The sequence below is a fragment of the Pyrgilauda ruficollis genome, unplaced genomic scaffold (genome assembly GCF_017590135.1).
Source record: "Pyrgilauda ruficollis isolate IOZ18807 unplaced genomic scaffold, ASM1759013v1 scaffold20, whole genome shotgun sequence".
Lineage (NCBI taxonomy): Eukaryota > Metazoa > Chordata > Aves > Passeriformes > Passeridae > Pyrgilauda > Pyrgilauda ruficollis.
In genome coordinates this window covers 3192140-3210700 of record NW_024519207.1, presented here as the reverse complement: position 1 = coordinate 3210700, position 18561 = coordinate 3192140, and the positions used below count along the sequence as shown (strand labels likewise).

General features: G+C 42.0%; 1 protein-coding gene across 1 annotated transcript; it reads left to right on the top strand.

The window, feature by feature from the left end:
• Positions 1 to 2728: 2728 nt before the first annotated feature.
• CDADC1 (cytidine and dCMP deaminase domain containing 1) lies at positions 2729 to 18058 on the top strand. The gene is made up of 9 exons (XM_041467040.1): positions 2729 to 2893; positions 6313 to 6407; positions 7913 to 8090; positions 8924 to 9502; positions 11409 to 11458; positions 12461 to 12630; positions 13663 to 13852; positions 14523 to 14583; positions 15753 to 18058. The coding sequence occupies exons 1-9, from the start codon at positions 2821 to 2823 to the stop codon at positions 15824 to 15826; spliced, it is 1470 nt and encodes a 489-aa protein (XP_041322974.1). The 5' UTR covers positions 2729 to 2820; the 3' UTR covers positions 15827 to 18058.
• The last annotated feature ends 503 nt before the right edge of the window (positions 18059 to 18561 follow it).

Below are 18561 nucleotides of genomic sequence, written 5' to 3'. Positions count from 1 at the left end.
GCAGTGTTGCTACACCAAATGGCTATCAAATTAGCCATTGCAAATTGCAAAGGATAAAATCCTGAAAGTCATCAGCCAAGATGATCACACAGCTTTGTAGCTGTGTATCAGAAGGTACCTGCAGAAACGGGAACATGTATGACAAGTTCCAAAGGACATTGTGGCAGAGAGAGCTTTTGCTTTCTCCCATCTGTTAGATCAAAACACAAGATATCAACAATGAGAGCCTTCTGGGACATTTCAAGTGGCACATCCAAGCAAACATCCAAGCAAACTGGTCTGCTAAGTAAAGAAAAAAGGGGTGAGGGGAAAGGGGTGTTAAGAAGTCAATCACTTGAATGAATTTGGTTTGTAAGACACAGACACAGGAACAAACTGCAGCTGTTGAGAGAAGCAGTAGGTTTTTTCAGCAGGTCTCTTTCAAGGAGAAAAGGCCCATCCAGAAGTTCTTGCCAATCTGTAAATTATAAAAATTGAAACTCAGAGGGCAACATGCTGGTTAACTGGAAAGGCTGAATTGCCCTGAATTGTATATAAAGGAACAGCAAGACTAAGACCCACTTTTCCTCATTACTACCATCCTCTTCTCCACCGTAATCTTGCCAAAAGAAGCCCACTTAGTCCCTGGGCAGGGATGATTTCTGCAGTAGGGTTGGTGCCATTTTCCTTTCAATGACATGATTTCTCTTGGTTCTGGAGTGAATGAGTACCCTCTTCATGCTCCACAGAGATGCTGTTGTCTGCTGCCCTCTAGCTTTTTACCTGCAGCTTTTGGTGGAAGGCAAACAGAAGCAGCAAATCCTTTAGTCCCAGTCCAGTCAGTGGGAACTTTCAAATTCAAGATCATAATTAGATTAAAAGCCATTGTAAGATGGGACCTTTTTTTCTTTCTTTCATCTATCATGCTGCTTCCTCTTATGAAGACAACTACACCGCAAAGAGGTGACTGCAAGTTACAGATGAATGTTGCTGTCAATTTGATTTCCACTTATTTCAGGCTTACTGACCCTCAAACAGCCCACCTCCATGCCCAGCTCTGAATGGAAATCCTAGAGCACACAAGTCAAATACTGCATCTGACTCAGCAAGCTACTTGTGAAAAAAAAAAGAAGTTTCTCTAACACAAGAGGGGGAAAAACCACTTCAAGATGAGCAAACAGACTTCTTGCAAGTCTTGGTTTGGTTTTGGGATAGCGGGAGAAAATCGTACTGAAAGGTGTTACCCTTTTGCTTGATGCAGTCTATTTTAACACAGAATTCAGCAATGGTCTGGTCACATTGGAGAGATTGGTACGTGAAAATGCACAAATCATTTTTGTAGTCTTTCATAAAGAGGCTGTCTAGAAGGGATTTTTTCCAAACAGAAGAAAAATTCATCTGAGATAGTCATGCAATGCATGCACAGCAAATAAATTAATTTTAGGCCATACATTTTAAAAGAAGGATCCTTAGAAAGAAACTATTTATAACCTAATTCATGCTCTTATTCAGTTTTTAGGCTTCAATTGACTTGATTTGAGACTCAAAAATTTCTGTATTGCTTTAGGTCAGGAATTCCTGACGTAATCCTCAGGAATTCTTTTATTAATTTTTAGTCCTTCTAATCCTTAGTCTTTTTGGTCTAGATGGTGTAGGCTTCTGAAATTCTTCAAGATGTGATTTTTTTTGTCACTGACTGAATAATTATTTGGGGTTTTATACATGACAGCAGTTTATGGATATACCTCCAAAAATGTATCCACAGAGAAGCTTTTACATACCCTGATATTTAGAAAAAATGCCAGGGACACTAAACACCACCCCAGAGGCTCTGATGAAAAAGCCCAGAGGTCACAAGCTCATGCCTTGGTTTATACAGACCATGATGCCCAGCAGAGCTTGTTAATGAAGGCCGGTCCCTCTAGACACCTCTGGTGGAAGCGGAATAATCGGCCAGAGCACAGCGCCAGGTGCCCCCGGGCAGCAGAAGGTGCAGCACAGCAGCAGAGGCTCCGCTCTTCGCTCCACCTGCACCCTTTGCAGCTGAGCCGCCTGGTGCAGAAAATAACTTCCTGGGATACCCTTCAAGCAAGAGTTGGACTTGATGATCCTGGTGGATCCCTTCCAGAATATTTTGAGAGTCTTCTTCCGTGGTTCTATTAGAGAGTGTCCATAAGAGAGCTACGGATGCGGTGACGGGCCTTGAGGGGAAGCCGTGTGGGGAGCGGCTGAGGCCCCTCGGTCTGCTCAGCCCGGATTGCTGAGCAGACCAAGGGACCTTGGAATGGCGAGCTTCCTCGGGAGGGGAAGGGGGGCAGGCACTGCTCTCTTCCCTGTGGTGACCGGTGACAGAACCCGAGGAATGGCCTGAAGCTGTCAGGGGAGGTTCAGGTTGGATATCAGGAAAAGGTGCTTCACCCACACGGTGGTTGGGTACTGGAAGCTGAGAGAGCTCGAGAAGCGTTTGGACAATGCTCTCAGGCGCATGATGTGACTCTTGGGGGTGGTCCTGTGCCGAGCCAGCAGCTGACCGGTTGATCCTTGCGGGTCGCTTCAAGACAGCTCACCCCGTGCCCCCGTGACCCCGTGTCCCCCTTAACTTCCCGCTAGGGAGCGCGGATCCCGCTGGGAGCCACCGCCCCGCCCCTCCGAGCCCCGCCCTCCGGGCCTTTTGCGCTTCCCATTGGTCGGAGCGCCCGCCCGTCAGCGGCCGTTGCCCTGCGACCGGCCCCGCCCCGGGGCGGCCCTGGGGGCGGTGCGGGCCGGCGGCGGTCGGGCTCCGGCGGGGCTCCGGCACCCGCACCCATACCCATACCCATAACCATAACCATAACCATACCCATGCACGGCGCGGAGGAGGCGGCGGCGGGGCCGCGGGTGAAAGCGGCGAGCACGCAGACCGACAGCATGGCCGGTGAGCCGGGCTGCGGGGGTGGGAAGGAGGGCGGGCCGGGGCCTGGCCCGCCGTGAGGGAGCCGCGGCGCTGACGGCGGGCCGGGCCGGGCCGGGCTGGGCTGGGCTGGGCCGGGCCTGGCGGGTGTGAGGGAATATAGGCTGACCGGCCCCTCGCGGGTCTCGCCTCGTCCACCGGGTCCTTCCAGGGGCCGCCCGGTCTGTCCTCTCCTCAGGGGACACTTTCCGCCTCATCCCGGGGCTGTTCAGAGAGCCCGCGCCTTCCCCCTCTGCCGGTGATGCTTCACAGACAGTGAATAAGGTGTATATATGCATAAACATACATATATCTACATATGTGATACACATATGTAGATGTGTATCACATCTACATATGTGTATATATATATGTATATGTAAGTGTGTGTATATATAAAGTATATACTTACATGTACGTATACTTTCATATATAAATGTATATATATAAATATAGGTAGCATATCTCTAGTATATAAGTATATACTTTACATATATATGCACTATAATATATACTATATATTTAATGCTATATATATAGTGTGTGTGTACATATATGCTATATATACAGTGTGTGTGTATATATATAAAATATATATACTTCTCTGTGTAGTATCTTTAAACATATATCTATAAATCAAATCAAAAATAATTTTTTTTCCTCTGTCCTCCCCCACTCCTTCTTGACAGCACCCTTCTCCATGAGGGCCTTTTGATAACATAAGCTTGTATTTTGCTCCCCCCTTCCACCCCGTTACAGCAATTTCTTGCCCTATACCAGGTATATTTAATGTGCATACAATGCAATGTGCAGGAAAATGCTCACCTTCTCAGGGGTGTTCTGACTAACCCCACAGCAGGCCCGTGGTATGGGTTTGGTAGAAAGCAACTTTCTCACAGGGCTAGGGGTGCCCAGGAGAAACAGATGCTGGTAGATTCCACAGATCCCACTGCTGTGTCCCACAGGAGTGGTGTGTGCTTATAGATGTGGTGTATATATGGTTTTCAGACTGAGCACCATGGCAGGGCAGCCAGCTCTCCTGGGTGGGTATATGAGTTTTGTTTCATCCTGTTTTTATGGAAATCCTGCTTCCAAGCAAGCAAAATTTATTAAGTCTGAAAATGGGTTTTGGTTTCCATTTCCCAAGCAGCAGAGTGATGTCACTGGTAGCTTCCTCCTTAGTGACAAGCACCTGTTAGAAGCCTTTCAGACTTTGGACTAGGAACTCCTGCATTGTAAGCAGGACATAATCCTGGATCTGAGCCATGTCCGAGTAGGCTGTGCCCTGCTCCTGTTTGCTTCCAGGTGCAGCAGGGTTTTTGGCACACACTTTCCCTGGAGCATGCCTCGCCTCACTGAAGCAAGGTCCATAACCAGGAGGAATAAAATCATATCTTTGCGTGAAGTGGGCCTGATGCACCTGCAAAGAGCACTCCTTTTATGTGTGGCTTTGCTCTCACTAGCAGAGAGCCTGATTCTTTATTTCCCCAGTCTTCTGTAGCTGCTTTTAATTCTGTAAGGCATCTCCTGCCTTTTTTCCAGTCCATTTTAACCAGCCTTCTCTTCACCCTGTTGAACCTAAGGTAATGTTTAACTACCTAAGTGAGTGAAGATGCAAACACACAGATATAATAGCTGTAACTAAAGGTCTTTCCTTCTTCATAAGATTTTCTTGCTTCTCATTATAAATTCATGTCAGGATGTTCTTCAGTTTGTTTCCCATGCATTTGACAGGTCACATTTGGGTTAGGTACAAGAAAACAAAGAGTAATTAAAACTTTTTTGTGGTGCATGCAGTTTTAAGTGTACTGTGTGTGCCACATTGTAGGCCATTTTAGAAAACACAAAGGTATGTGTGTGCATTGGTATAAATTGCACTGTTTGTTTTAACTTGCCACTTGGGAACTGTACATGTGTGTGCTATGACAGGAATAAACAGGGGCTATAATGAGAATGAGCTCATTTAACAAAACAGATTTAACATTTAACAAAACAGATTCTGCTTCTTTAGGTGTGGCTTGTAGACTTACAGTTTGATTTTAGCACAAGCGACAACAGATCTCGGTGTGTGCTGCTTGCCATGTACATTTCTAGCACACAAGTTTCTGTGCTAACCAGGTGCCCCTGCAGTGCTTGTGACAAGTGGGGCAGCAGAGCTGATCAGCCTACAGAACAGTGGACAATGTGGCATCAGACAGTGCTGCTGACAGGCCTATATTTGTTTTCCAAAACACACTTATGTGTGAGAAAAGCTGCTAAAATACTGTCTGAAAATGGTGTTTCAGTCATGGATTGCATATGTTTATCTGTTGTTCTAATTGTTTGGGTTCACAGACATGCCATTAAACTAACCCTCTCCCCCAACTAGGTAATCTTAGTATCTGATTATATCTCTTCCAAGCTGCTAGACCTACTTAAAGAATGTTTTTCTCTATTCTGTTCCGTTCTTGCCACTGCTGTTACCTCCTTTGTAAAAACTGTAACATTTGTGGGGAAAGATAGAAATGAAACTGTTGTCAGACAGCACTTGTGAGACCTGCAGAGGAATATGTGCTCATTACAGCTCTCTGTAAGCACCCCTGAAATGGGAACTGGAGATATTTCAAAGACTTAATAAACTTCTTGCCAAGTGTGAGGCAAGATAGCTTTACATCTGGAACAGTGCAAGCTTTACTGAGCAGCACAGTGCTTCCTCCTTTTTCCTTTGTGGGGCACTCAGTAATGCTGAGTTGTGCTGGCCCTCACAGGACAACTTCCAGATTTTGAGTAGAAGCACAGCACAAGGTGGTGCTCTGAGAAGGGATTTTTGCATTTGGATATTTTGTCAGAAGTGACAGCCTGAGCAAAATGTTTAAATTTTTGTAAAAAACCTAGCCAAAATCTAAGCAGACTGTAAGAATCCTGAAGCAGGATCTCCAGAACCGATGTAACTGGAAGGTTTCACAATGGCTCATCCACTCTTCTGTGGGCATCAGTGTAAGATCATGATGTGTTTGTCTGGATATTTTTGCTTTCTTCTGTGGTGAGCCTGAAGCTGAATTAGAAGCTGTCTCAGATTTCTGTGAGCATCTGTGAATCATTTGAGCACATTAAGTTGTGTGGGATCTGAGGATCTGATCTGTGATTTCTGCTCTACACCTCTGAGTCGAACAAACTCACTGAATTGCAGTGAAAGTTTCACCAGTTCCTCTTGTTGCACAAATCTGATCTCTGCACCTAGATGTGAGCAACCTGAGTTGGCAATGACTGCCCTGAAAAGGGTAGTGTGGATGTAGCTGCTGAAAGACCAAAACCAGCTTCTGTAGCAGCTGTGGTATAAAAGACTTGAAAAATAATATTCAGCAATATGGAGTTTCTTTCTAAATATTCTCTTACACATATTTCTCTTTTTTTCTTCAAAACAGGTCAAATGCCAAGACTTTCTAAGGTCAATCTTTTTACTTTATTAAGTCTCTGGATGGAGCTCTTTCCCTCAGCTGAGCAGCAGAAAAAATCCCAGGTAAAATGTCTGTGCTTATTGTTAATTGGTCTTTCTGAAGAGCTCCTTCAGTGAATTTAACCCAGCTGCTCTTTAGATGACACATAGTCCAGAAAAAAAAAAAAAAAACAACCAAATGTAATAAACTTTTTTCAAATACTTATTAGAAGTAGAAAAAAATCCAGTACTGGGAGAAAAATAGCAAAATGGGTAAATAGCGTGTTCTTTCTGAAAAACTTTGAAAAGCAGGATACATGCCTCAAGAGGTGAAGCAAGCACTAAAAAATGGCAGGTGTTTTAAAGAGCACAACAGAGGAGGTGTGGTATGTACCCTGTGTGTGAAGTCAGTGTGGTGTTGGTGTAGAGAGACTCTTTTAGAGTTACAACGTTCATGACTGTAGATGAACAGTTCTTTTATACAATGGAGGTGTACACAAGTACTTGAAATGTTTGCTGGTCAAGAACTTGTAGTTAACTGCTTTTGTGACAAAAGAAAAGAAACTGCCCTTGAGAGTGGGTCTTCTAAACTGTAACCAGTTACTCTTCAAAGTCAAGAGACATTTTCAGACTGACCTGGAACAGGATGTTTCCTGTTGTGATCAGAGTTGTTACTGGGCTCTTTAAATGATAACTGCATTGTGCAGAGCATATCCATGTGCTAAGATCCATAGCACATGTATCAGCCAGGGCAAGAAAAGATAGGAAAATAATTTGAGTGACAATTAGACCTCATTTTCAGACCTGGGTATGTCCCAGGCTAGATCTGAAGGAGGGATAGCTGAGCAGCCCCCCCAGCCTTCAAAAGCAGTTTGAAATTTAGTAATTCAGTTGGAAATGGCACTTGGCTTGTATGTAGGGCTTCAGTGAAGTCTCATTTCTGTAACCACGCAGCAGTTGAGTAATTTAAAGATCTGAGGCAACTGTTCAGTAGCAGCTGGATTGCATAAAGAGATCTGTTTCACCAGCTTCATCAAACTAGTTTGTATTCAGTTTTTTCACAATACTTGGGAATCCAGATGTAATAGCTCTTGTCAGTGGTATGCAGACTTCTTCCATGGAAGATTCTTTAGAACCAGGATTCATTACATAAATGAAGAGACAGAAATAAAGCTAGAGAAGCTACTGGCTCCCAGGATGGTCAGGCTTAAGACAGAAATTAAATTAATGAGCATTTCTAGATGCTGGCTGATTCAGAGAAGGTTTCAGCTATAATTGACAGAATTTTCTATGCTGCTTCTGGATTTTGTTACGGGCAAAGAAATGACCAGAAAAATATCAGGAATTTTTGACAAGTCCCTCTTTGGAGTTTGACAGAGACATGGCACCCTGATGTTAACAGGCACATGTGAAAACAAAACAACAAGAAAAAATGCTTAAGAAAGAGCAGATTGTTTAATGATTCATTTGTACTGAAGAGCTCTGTGTGCTGCTGCTGGTTGGTTACTGTTATCTAGTGAAGAGGTGTAACATCTTTATGGAATCAATGTTGAAAAAAAGTAAAGTAATAGTAATGCCTGTTTCTGTAGGTGAAGAAGAGTGGTCTGGTTGTGGTGAAAAATATGAAGATTATTGGTCTTCATTGCTCCAGTACAGACTTGCATGCTGGCCAGATTGCACTCATTAAACACGGATCAAGACTTAAAAACTGTGATCTTTATTTTTCCAGAAAACCGTGTTCAACATGTTTAAAAATGATTGTAAATGGTAAGCAATGACTGTAGTAGAGTAGGAGTAAATGTTACACTTGTGATTGAAAACAGAAAGCCTCTTTTCTCTTTGGACTGTCCCAGCTGTGAATGCCAATCCCTGATTTGTGTAGCCTGCATTGATGTTTTCCATAAGGAAAAAATGAATGTACATTTCCTGGAGCTGATGGTCAGGAAACTGAGGTTTGCTGCCAAGACCATGTTTCTCTGTAATGTGCAACCATTATTACTGGTGGTGCTTTGTCTCTTGGCTGAGATGCACTGCTGACGTTCTGACAGTGGTTTTGCACTCTGCCAGAGCAACCCTAGGCCTGATGACAAGGCCTAGATGGATGTATTTTTCCTTGCTTTCCCTTTGCTTGTCACTGACACCAGGGAAGAGTGGCTTTTTATGCAGAAATCACAGGGAGTACTTAAGGGTTTCCTTTCCCCATGAGACAGGAAGACAAACCAGATCATTCACTTCCAGAAATGGGATCTGCTGGTACAGCCCTTCTGCAAATATTGATTTTTAATCTCAACAGCAATGTCTATCAGTGCTAACTATTTTTGTGTGTTGCTAATTTATCTGTTGGATGTGAGATGCAAAATTAGGCAGTCACAAAGATCTGAGAACTTGGGTAACTCAAATTTTTATCTGTAGTCTGATTATCAAGTTGGGTAACCCTTGATACTTGTATCTACCAGCATTTTTGTTGTCTAGACGCCCCTTAGGCAGGACTTGGGGTCTTAAAGAAGTAAAACCAGGGTTAGACAATAGTGTGTTAAATATGAACTTTATGTTCCACTGCACTTGCATGGCTCCTTCTGCTGCATTATCTTCTCTTCCAGCTGGGGTGAACAGGATTTCTTACTGGCCTGCAGATCCTGAAATCAGCTTGCAGAACGAGGTATCCAATCCAACAAGCACCGGGGATGCAAAGCTGGATGCCAAAGCAGTGGAAAGGCTGAAGTCAAACAGTCGTGCTCGTGTGTGTGTGTTGCTTCAGCCTTTGGTGTGCTACATGGTGCAGTTTATTGAAGAAACTTCCGCCAAGTTTGATTTTATTCAGAAAATAGCAAAATCACAGCCTGGCTATAACACTGACTTTTATACTACATGTAGGCAAGAGAGAATAAAAGAGTATGAAAGTTTATTTCTAATTTCAAATGAGGAAATGCACAAGCAAATATTGATGACAATAGGACTGGAGAACCTCTGTGAAAACCCGTACTTCAGCAACCTTAGACAGAATATGAAAGATCTTGTCTTGGTCTTGGCGTCGGTGGCTGCCAGTGTGCCTGTCTTTGGATGCTTTGGGTTTTACAGGAGTGGATCCCAACGAACAAATGAAGCAGACGATCAGTGTTTGCCCCAGGACGTGGCAAGGCACTGTATGATACAAGCCAGGCTGCTTGCCTATCGGACAGGTGAGTCGTTACCGGAGCACAGGAACGATGGGGTCTCATCAGTAGGGCAAGTTCCTAATTTCAGTCTTATTCTTCCAAATACTTCCTTGAACAAGCTGCTCAATGCCATTCCTACACTTGTGAAACGAGTGCAACAATAATAGTAAAGACTCCACAGGGGCACACAGTATTGTGTGTGAAAGCTTTCCATGAGCAGATCAGTGCAGGCATTTCACATGCAGTGCTGGCAAACCCTGCCCTGCCAATGTGTCCAACTGAAAATAGAACAGAATGACATTTAAATTCTTCAAGCTCTGAGGCTCTCTTTACTGAGGTCTCACAAGATGCTTCTGTTATCAAATAAATGTCAATATTTCAAGCAGATTAGGTACACTTCAGAAAAAAGCAGTGAAGTAATATCTTTTAGTAGGACATTAAGTACCATTATATTAAGTCTCCTAGTCCTAATGTTATTAGTGGACGTGCTTATATGTCTGGTGGGGGTTTTCTTTGCACAGATGCTGGAATTTAATGTCCAGACTTCTGAGGTAGAAAGATAGTTATTGATTCTCTCTTGATAGAGATGACTTCTGTTAGCCTCTTTATTCTGTCTGGCTACCAATGCAGGAAAGTGATAAGTTCTTCCAGAGAACAGAGAAATTAAAACTCGATGGTACTCCCTAGAGATATGATAGTTGCTTTTTTTAAACCATTGAAAACAAACAAATACTACATGCACAAAGCTTAAACCAAAACCAATCCCCCAACACACCCATCCAAACCCAACCTATTAAATCAGGTACCCTCAGCAAATTTTGTCTCCAAAAATTGCAGAAATTACATTTTTTAGATGTAATTTAGAAGTTTCATGGAACCAATTATGAGTTCTTTGTACAGCTTCCATTATACAGAACAAGATGGAATGACTAAGCTTGAGTTCTCACTCTTGGGGCAGCAAAATTCAGGTTTAGCTGTAGTATTCAGCCTGGACTCAGGTCTGGGGTTTGAGCCAACTTTTATTGCACTGTAATGAAATTAAAATAAATAGCAGCTCACACATGTATTTAGGTGCTTTACACTATTATATAGGTGGATATAAAGGGAGCAAGAACATAGGATGTTTTCTATGCTGGTTTAATCACTCATTATCATCATCTCTTCATCATTGTCTAATAAATATGCAGAATGTAGATGAAGACAGCTTTGATAAAGTACATCTTTGGCAGGAAAGACCCTCTTTGAGTTATTGCATATGGTAGTGATACTAAGGATGATGGAAATTATTCATAGAAACAGTGTGTTCTGCAATATTAATCAGTAGAAACCTGAAATGTTTTTCTCCTTGATATGCTCAAGATTCTCATCAGTAGCTACTGGAGAAGATTTTCAAGTGCCATAAAAACCATCCAAGTCACATAAGAAAAACTCTGTAGCAGTTTTCCTATGGTGGTGATAGACTACACCTTCAAAATCCAATTGTTAATATTTTGTCTTTGAATTTGGTATAAAATAGGACTAATTTTGATAGGACTTCAGATCACAGTAGCGTAAACTTAAAGAATAGCAGAAATTAAGTCATTAAGTAGTAAACAAGAAGGTTTCTATCAGTTAGCTGTCTCACATTAGTGAACCTGTCCACACATATTCTTGGCACATATTTTCTTATCCATGTGTTGGTTGCTTCATTTCATTTGTGAACAAATGTACACAGCAAAATCTTAGAATGACTTCCTTGCAGTAAGAGCACATCCAGCATTTACAGTAGACTCATATGATTTACCAGCTTTTAATTTTTCTGCATTTCTTTCCTCCTGTTCACAAAGCAACAATAAATGTTATTCCTTGCTCTAGGATGTCATATGTTAATGTGTAGGTAACTCAGAAGTGCTTTATTTGTTATTTACTCCTAAAATGTTATGTATTTTAGAGGATCATAAAACGGGAGTTGGAGCTATTATTTGGGCAGAGGAAAAATCAGTAAGTATTGAAAAAGTTGCTTTTTCTTGCACTCACAATTCATACACTGGATTTGCGCTTGTTATTTTCCTTTAACTTTATACACTTCTATTTTTCATACACACACGCAGAGCTTTAGTAACTAAGTTAATGACTGGCTCATTGTTGTGCTTTAAGATGAGGGAGAAGTATAAATTATTTTAGTAACTACAGCAGTGCCTCTGCTTGGATTTTCAGTGCGCCTGCTTCCCCAGTCATTGTCAGTTATTCCAGGTAGCCTGGCTACAAGGTGTTGCTCATCAGGCAGCATGTGCCCTGCATGGCCCCTCTTGGCAGCTCTTTTTAGGAGAAGTCTCAGTGCAATTATAGCCTGACAGTCTCCTGAAGATGTTTGTTGCAGTTAAATGCTGTATAGGCTTTAGCAGATTCCTTTTTAATCAAAGCTGTATTTTTCTATGAATATTGTTACAGTGCTTTTTCCCATCCAAACAGAAAGTTTTTGTTCTTTGTATCTCTGCTTATGCATGTTACCAATCCCAGCAGGCCTCATTCTTCATGCAGCTGCAACATACTCTTAATTTGTTTTTAACACTTCAGTCATCAGCTGCTTATGGCTATTTTCTTTCTTTTTCTTATTTCAATCGCCAGTTGCCTCTTATCAGCCCACTCGTCACTGAGTCTGCTAAAGACAGGCAAAACACCATCTCTGGCACATTAGGGATGAGCTACAGCTGTAGCTACATTTAATCATGTACATTGTTAAGGAAGGACTAAATCCTTCAGACTTCTTGTCCCCGCTGTCAGTATTACTTGCCAAAAGGAAAGCCTCAAAAGCCTGGTGCAGGTAACAGAGGTGTTACACTTCACCTGTGCAGCTCCTACAGGGCTCAGTGGAAAAGCTTCATACAGGCACGGACCAGTTGGCAAGAGCTGAGCTGTCGGATAATGGAAAAGTACGCATTCCACTGTACTTAGAACTCAGTTAAAATACCTCCAAATTTGATGCTTTGTTTACTGTTGCAGAGAGGCTGTGATGGAACAGGAGCAATGTATTTTGTAGGCTGTGGTTACAATGCCTTTCCTGTTGGATCTGAATATGCTGATTTTCCACACATGGATGATAAGCAAAAAGATCGGGAAATCAGAAAGTTCAGATACATTATCCATGCGGAGCAGAATGCCCTGACATTCAGGTAATGGGTTTATTTTTACCACAGAGAAGAATGAGATGGTTTGGAAACAATTCTGTGATAAATGCATGTTGTGGTTTAAGCCCAGTGGGGAAGATACACACCAGGCAGCCTCTTGCTCATCCCCCTGCACCAGTGGAATGGGGAAAAGAATCAAAAGTAAAACTTGTATGTTAAGACAAAAACAGTTTAATAATTGGAACAAATTAAAATTTATTAATTATAGTAAATAATAATAGAAATAAAACCCAAGGTGAAAACAAGTGATGCACAATACAATTGCTCACCAGCTACTGATCAATGCCCTACCCTATCCCCAAACTGATCAATGTTCCTTCTAAGTAACTCCCCCAGTTGATATACTGGGACACTCTCTATCATGGAATATCCTTTGGTCCAGTTTGGGTCAACCTTCCTGCTTTTTGTGCAGCTGCTCCCTGCCAGAATATGAATCAAAGCACTTGATTCAGAGTAAGCATTACTTAGCAACAACTAAAACATCGGTCTGTTTTCAACATCATTCTCATACTGAATCCAAAGGACAGCACTGCACCAGCTGCTGAGAAGAAATTAACTGTATTCCAGCTCAAACTAGGACAATGTGTGATGTCACCGTGATGAACTGTGGATTGCAATCACAGTCTTTTTTATGCCTGTTATGTAGAAGCTGGATGTATATTGGCACAGTCAGCTCCTGGGGTTTCTTGAGATTTCTTATATGAACTTGAGTTTTAAAGGATATTGGCTCCTTCATTTATCCTTCAGATACAAGCCACTGCTGTACTACCCAGAATGAGGAAGTGTGGCAGTTGGTGAAGCTTCCAACAATAATAGGTGTGGAGACATGGGATGGGTGTGGTTCACGGATAGTGATACCAAACCAGTTTCCATTGTGTACTTGTGCACTTGATTAGGAATAAGTTGCTTCTGAGAGTAAATAACACTTCTTTGCTTGCTTTTTGAGGTATCAAATTTGTAACAATTGAAAACTACCAAAATACAAACTCTGAAATTCTGTTTTCTGACTGCTTGTAGGTGTCGAGAAATAAAGCCAGATGAGAGAAGCATGATATTTGTAACAAAATGTCCATGTGATGAATGTGTCCCTTTAATTAAAGGAGCTGGTATCAAGCAGATCTATGCAGGAGATGATGATGCTGGAAAAAAGAAAGCAGATATATCTTATATGAAGTTTGGTGAACTTGAGGGTGTAAGCAGATTTACAGTAAGTGTCTAAATGTACTGTATTCTAAAAACTGGGGGCAGCCTTGATGGGAGAGTAGAGTAAGCAGTCATCTGCAGCCAGCAAAGAGGAGAGCTATGCTGAGATATTAGTCAGATGAGTAGAATTGATATAATATCATTTAGTCAGATGAGTGGAATTGAGAGGTTGCTCTGTCACAGTTCTGGGGAGCAGTGCTGTGCCATGTGACAGAGGATGGGGCCAAGACCCTCTGTATTCTCTGTCTACATGGATTTCCCTCTAGCTCACTATTGTTGGAGGTGGTCTGTTCACATGGTGAAGTTCTGTCCGAGTCTCCCCTGTCACAGCATGACAGCTGATTTGGGAGGTCGCTGTGTGATTTTGTTGGCCCTTCCTGCAGCTCCCAAAAGAGCTGTGGTGGGTTTCGAATGTGGCCAAGTGCACCTGCAGTCAGGGCACTCTCCATGACAAACTGCAGCGTTGTCAGTGTGAGCAGCTTCAAGGGAGTTAATGTCTGCATGCCTGTAATAGTTATTTGTCCTCAAAGCAAGAGTGTTCAAGAGGGAGTCCTTGATTCCCCACCTCACAAGTCATGCCTCTCAGTGAAGGCCTGTAGGGTACTTTTTATGTCTCACTTAGCTCCTTATTCTGTCTTCTGGAAAAAGTAAACATTTTCTTCTTCTTTTACCAGTGGCAGTTAAGTCCATTGCACACTAATGCACTTGAATTCCATGACCCTACAGCCAGGGAAAGTAAGTATTTTTTCATTAATTCATTTTATAACTGCAGTCAATAAGTGAGATCACATTTTAAACCAACCTGATTACCTCTGAGATTATTTTGTCTTAATTAGTCTTGATTTCAGTAAGTTAAATTTTGCTATGAAAAGTTTTCTGAGATTATTGATGAGCTATAGATGAGCTGTTACAACTAAATGCAATAGATGAACTATTGGCATTGACACACATTACAAAATCTAGCAGTGCTACTGTGAGGGTCAGCACCATGCTCTTTGGCACGTAGATCATTTTAGACTACTTTATCATGGTTTAAATTCAGTTCTAGAAAGAATTTTTAGATTGTGTTCTATAAAGTGTACCATTATTTTTCAAGATCAATTGGGCTGGACTCCTTCAAGTCACAAAATCCTTGTGTTGCTACACACCCCTGTAGCAAGGGAGCTGCCATCTTTTCAAAACAGAGTTTAGATAAGTCTTACTTTGAAGGCTTTTTGTGCTACAAAAGAGACCCACCGTAGGCATCTACTGTCAGCTACCAATCCTTAAAATGTTACACATCCAGAGGGGGAAACAACATGGAAAATGGCAGATGAATAATTTTTGTGCTTCAAGCATGAAGATGTAGTGTAAAGATGCATTGAGTACCATGTTAGGAGCGTAAGACTGAAGCTAGTTTTTGTGGCACACAAATAGCCACGTACTCCGAGCGAATTCCTAACATGTACTGAGATAGATTAGTGGAGAAGTCACTTTGTTAGCTACTTCCTTGTGGGCTGGGGGAAGGGGGGGAGTGAAGGGCTCAGAGTAGTGTTTATGGCATCAGTAATCACTGCAAAATGTTAGGGCTTGTTTGTTCCTCTCTCTCTAATGGTTTTTAAACCCAGCTGGAGAAAGATTAATCCTGGGGTACTTTGTTTGACAACTTTTAACAGGGCTCATTTCTCTAACAGTTTTCTTTAATGTGGTGTGCCTGCATTTTCAATACTGCACTGGTTTAAGTTCCTCTCTTTATGTGGTGTATTCCTGTTAGCTATGACTATTGCATGTTCCTCTGTAAGGGGAAGAAGACAATCTCCACCCCGTTCCCTACCCCCAGTGTTATTCCAGTGTCCCTGTCCATGTTGAGTATTAGGCTATGCTTGCTCTTGTATTAATGCTCCATGCATGTTTTTTTTCTTTAGATGGGATCCAGAAAACAAAATCGCTGGATGACCAGCAGCACCAAAGCAAGAAACTGTGTCTTGGTCATTACTGAATAATTAAGCACTTCCTGCAGTCTTGCTTCGTACTTTTTATACTACAGCCTGTTTGCACTTTCAAATAAGGAAGAGTTTTATTTATTGTTTGGAAAGTGAATTTTAGAATAAGTTTATTTATGATGTCTTAAATGTTTTACAGCGTTACCTGAAGATCTTTTTAATTTAGAAGCTCCTGGCGAAAAAATGCTGCTTGTATTTTCTGCAAAAGTAACTGGGTGGCTGATCATTTTTAACACATTAAAAAGTTATACTGAAAGTTCATTGGTGGTAGATCAGAATAATAATAAATTGGTGTCTTATTTGCTTGGGGTCTGGATTGAGGGAATGGATTTATAAATTCTGGGCTAGAAAATGGCAGAAATAAGCCGTACTTCTTCAAATACAGTTGTCAAGGGAATCTTCTAGGAAATGGTAGGTAAATAATCACCAGCAACTATCTCTGTTCTTGAAAGTGGCTTTTGCTTCTCAGTCTGCTTCTCAGTATAATGGACACAAAACCATTGGGATAGTCAGTGCTAGCTATATGGTTTGGAGACCAATCTTGTCTCTCATACACACTTCCTACCATAGCAGCAGAGCTGTTTAGTTTTGTGGTACTTGCCTTGCTGCTCTGTCACATGCAGTCCATCTGAATTAATGAAGACAAAGATTCGCTTCGCTTTTTCTCAGCTTCTGGAGGCAGGCATAAAAGCATTTTGCTGTATGCATCTCACTGGCACCTACATACCTGAGAAGATTGCCAGTGTTGAGGTTTTGTTAATCTTCATTGACAGGCTCCTAGGACTACAGAAGCTAATCAACCACCAGTGTCCTGATGTTTCTTAGATAGGATGATCTGAACCAGTGGAATAGCCCAAATCTTTTCAGGTGCCCGTCTCTTGGATGACTGCCCTACAAGGGTGACATTGAAACAGACACTGAAACTGCAGTCTAGTGTTGCTAGTTTTGAAGGGTTGCGTAATGCATAACCAGAACAAAGAGTTGTACCCAGAATCTTTTGATTCCCATCTGTTTCCTGCTTTGAATCTGACCTCTAACTGTTTTTTTTAGCAGATGTCCGAAGACTTTCTGTTCGCTCCTCTGCTGAGCTCTCCAGTGCAAATACCTTAAATCTTTTTCTGTTCTTGCTGGTAGGATATGTAAACAGCCCTTTCCCAGTTCTTTCATGCATCTTGTCTTTGCTGCCCTTCTTAAAGGGGAATCATGTCTTAAGATGCATCTGTAGGTTCTTTTTGTTTCTTTTAGGTTTTGGGGAAGCTTGGAACTGGATAGCAGGGCTGTGACTGGATAGTGTACACTGTCCAAATTAGAATAAAAAGTGTGCCATAGTCCACCCACTGAAACCTTCTTGTTTCCATAATCCATTGGCAGTGCTCATCTACTTGAAGTAGAAGCAAGGAAAAAAACAGGGCCAGATTTAAGGCCCCTTCAAGTTTGCTGGTATCAAAATCAGTAAAATCTGTATCTTCATAGGAACAGCTGAAATTGAAAAGTCCCTTAATATCATAGGTGGCCTGGGTACACAGAGAAGTAAAGTCAAATATCACACACATTAAATAACTACACTGCAGTGAATGATGCTGCTATTCTCTGCTTCAGGAGGTGTTAAGATTCTACCTTTACTTTTAATTACTTTTTTTAAAAAGAAGATGTTTTTTTTACAAAACTTTCTGTGAAACTTGGAATCCCTTGTAAGGCTGAAGGCTTGGAAGCCTGGCTTTATTTCTGTCTTACTACATTCTACAGATTCTTCCAGAGGCTCAAAAATTTCTGTAGGCTCTGTTTGTCAGTATAACCCTATCTTAATTTTTACTGGAATTATGAGGTAGGGACTTTATCTTGACCAACAGGAGCAATGCAAATGGGGTTCCTCTCTCAGCTTATGGACTCTGTAGGTGCTGCTCTGCTTGTCTGCTTACCAGGGAGGGCCATAGAATAATGAACATCTCCTTCAGTGCTTATTTTGCAAATCAACTCTAGGATGGTTATTTCTTACATAAAAACTGCAAAGTATTTACTCAAGAAATGTAAAAGTTATATATTTTATACATTGTATGAAATTTCCATATGCATTGTGAGACTCATTCATTTCAGAACAATCATTTTAATTGCAGGTATTAACTATCAGTAATAATTTGGCCTCCTGACTGAGAGTTACAGAAATTCTCTGTTAACTGTCTGCCTTACAGCAAAACATGCTTCCTGCTAATAAATTAATCTGACAGTAAGTACTGAAGTGTATTTTTAAGTGCTTTGGGTTATTAGGAACATTACAGAGTGCTTTGGAATGCTCACACTACTTACAGGCCTCCCTCTGCTCTGCCTGAAGAATTTGTCTCAACATGAGACTGTGCCTCCTGCCAGCCCCGGGAAAGGGCTGGGATCCCCTTCCTAGGCTCGTGAGGATTAATTTCCTCTTCCTCGGGAGAATGGGAACTGTATTAGGGAACACTGCAAGCTGCCACCTCCACGGCCTGTTCCTTGGTTGGAGAGGATCAAAGCGGGTGAAGCTTTGACCATCCAACAGTAAAATTGGTCCCTGCCTCGCCTCCTGCCTTGCTTCCCTGGATTGCCTGCATGGGCATAGCCAGGGCCCCAGTTCCCAGTCACCACAGAGCAGAGCAGGATCACTGCAGTGATGGGGGCTGAGGACGGTGCCCATCCCCAGCACGGCTGTAGGGCAGCAAGGCTGTAGCATCAAGTGGTGATGCTGGGGCTCTGGCCCACCGGG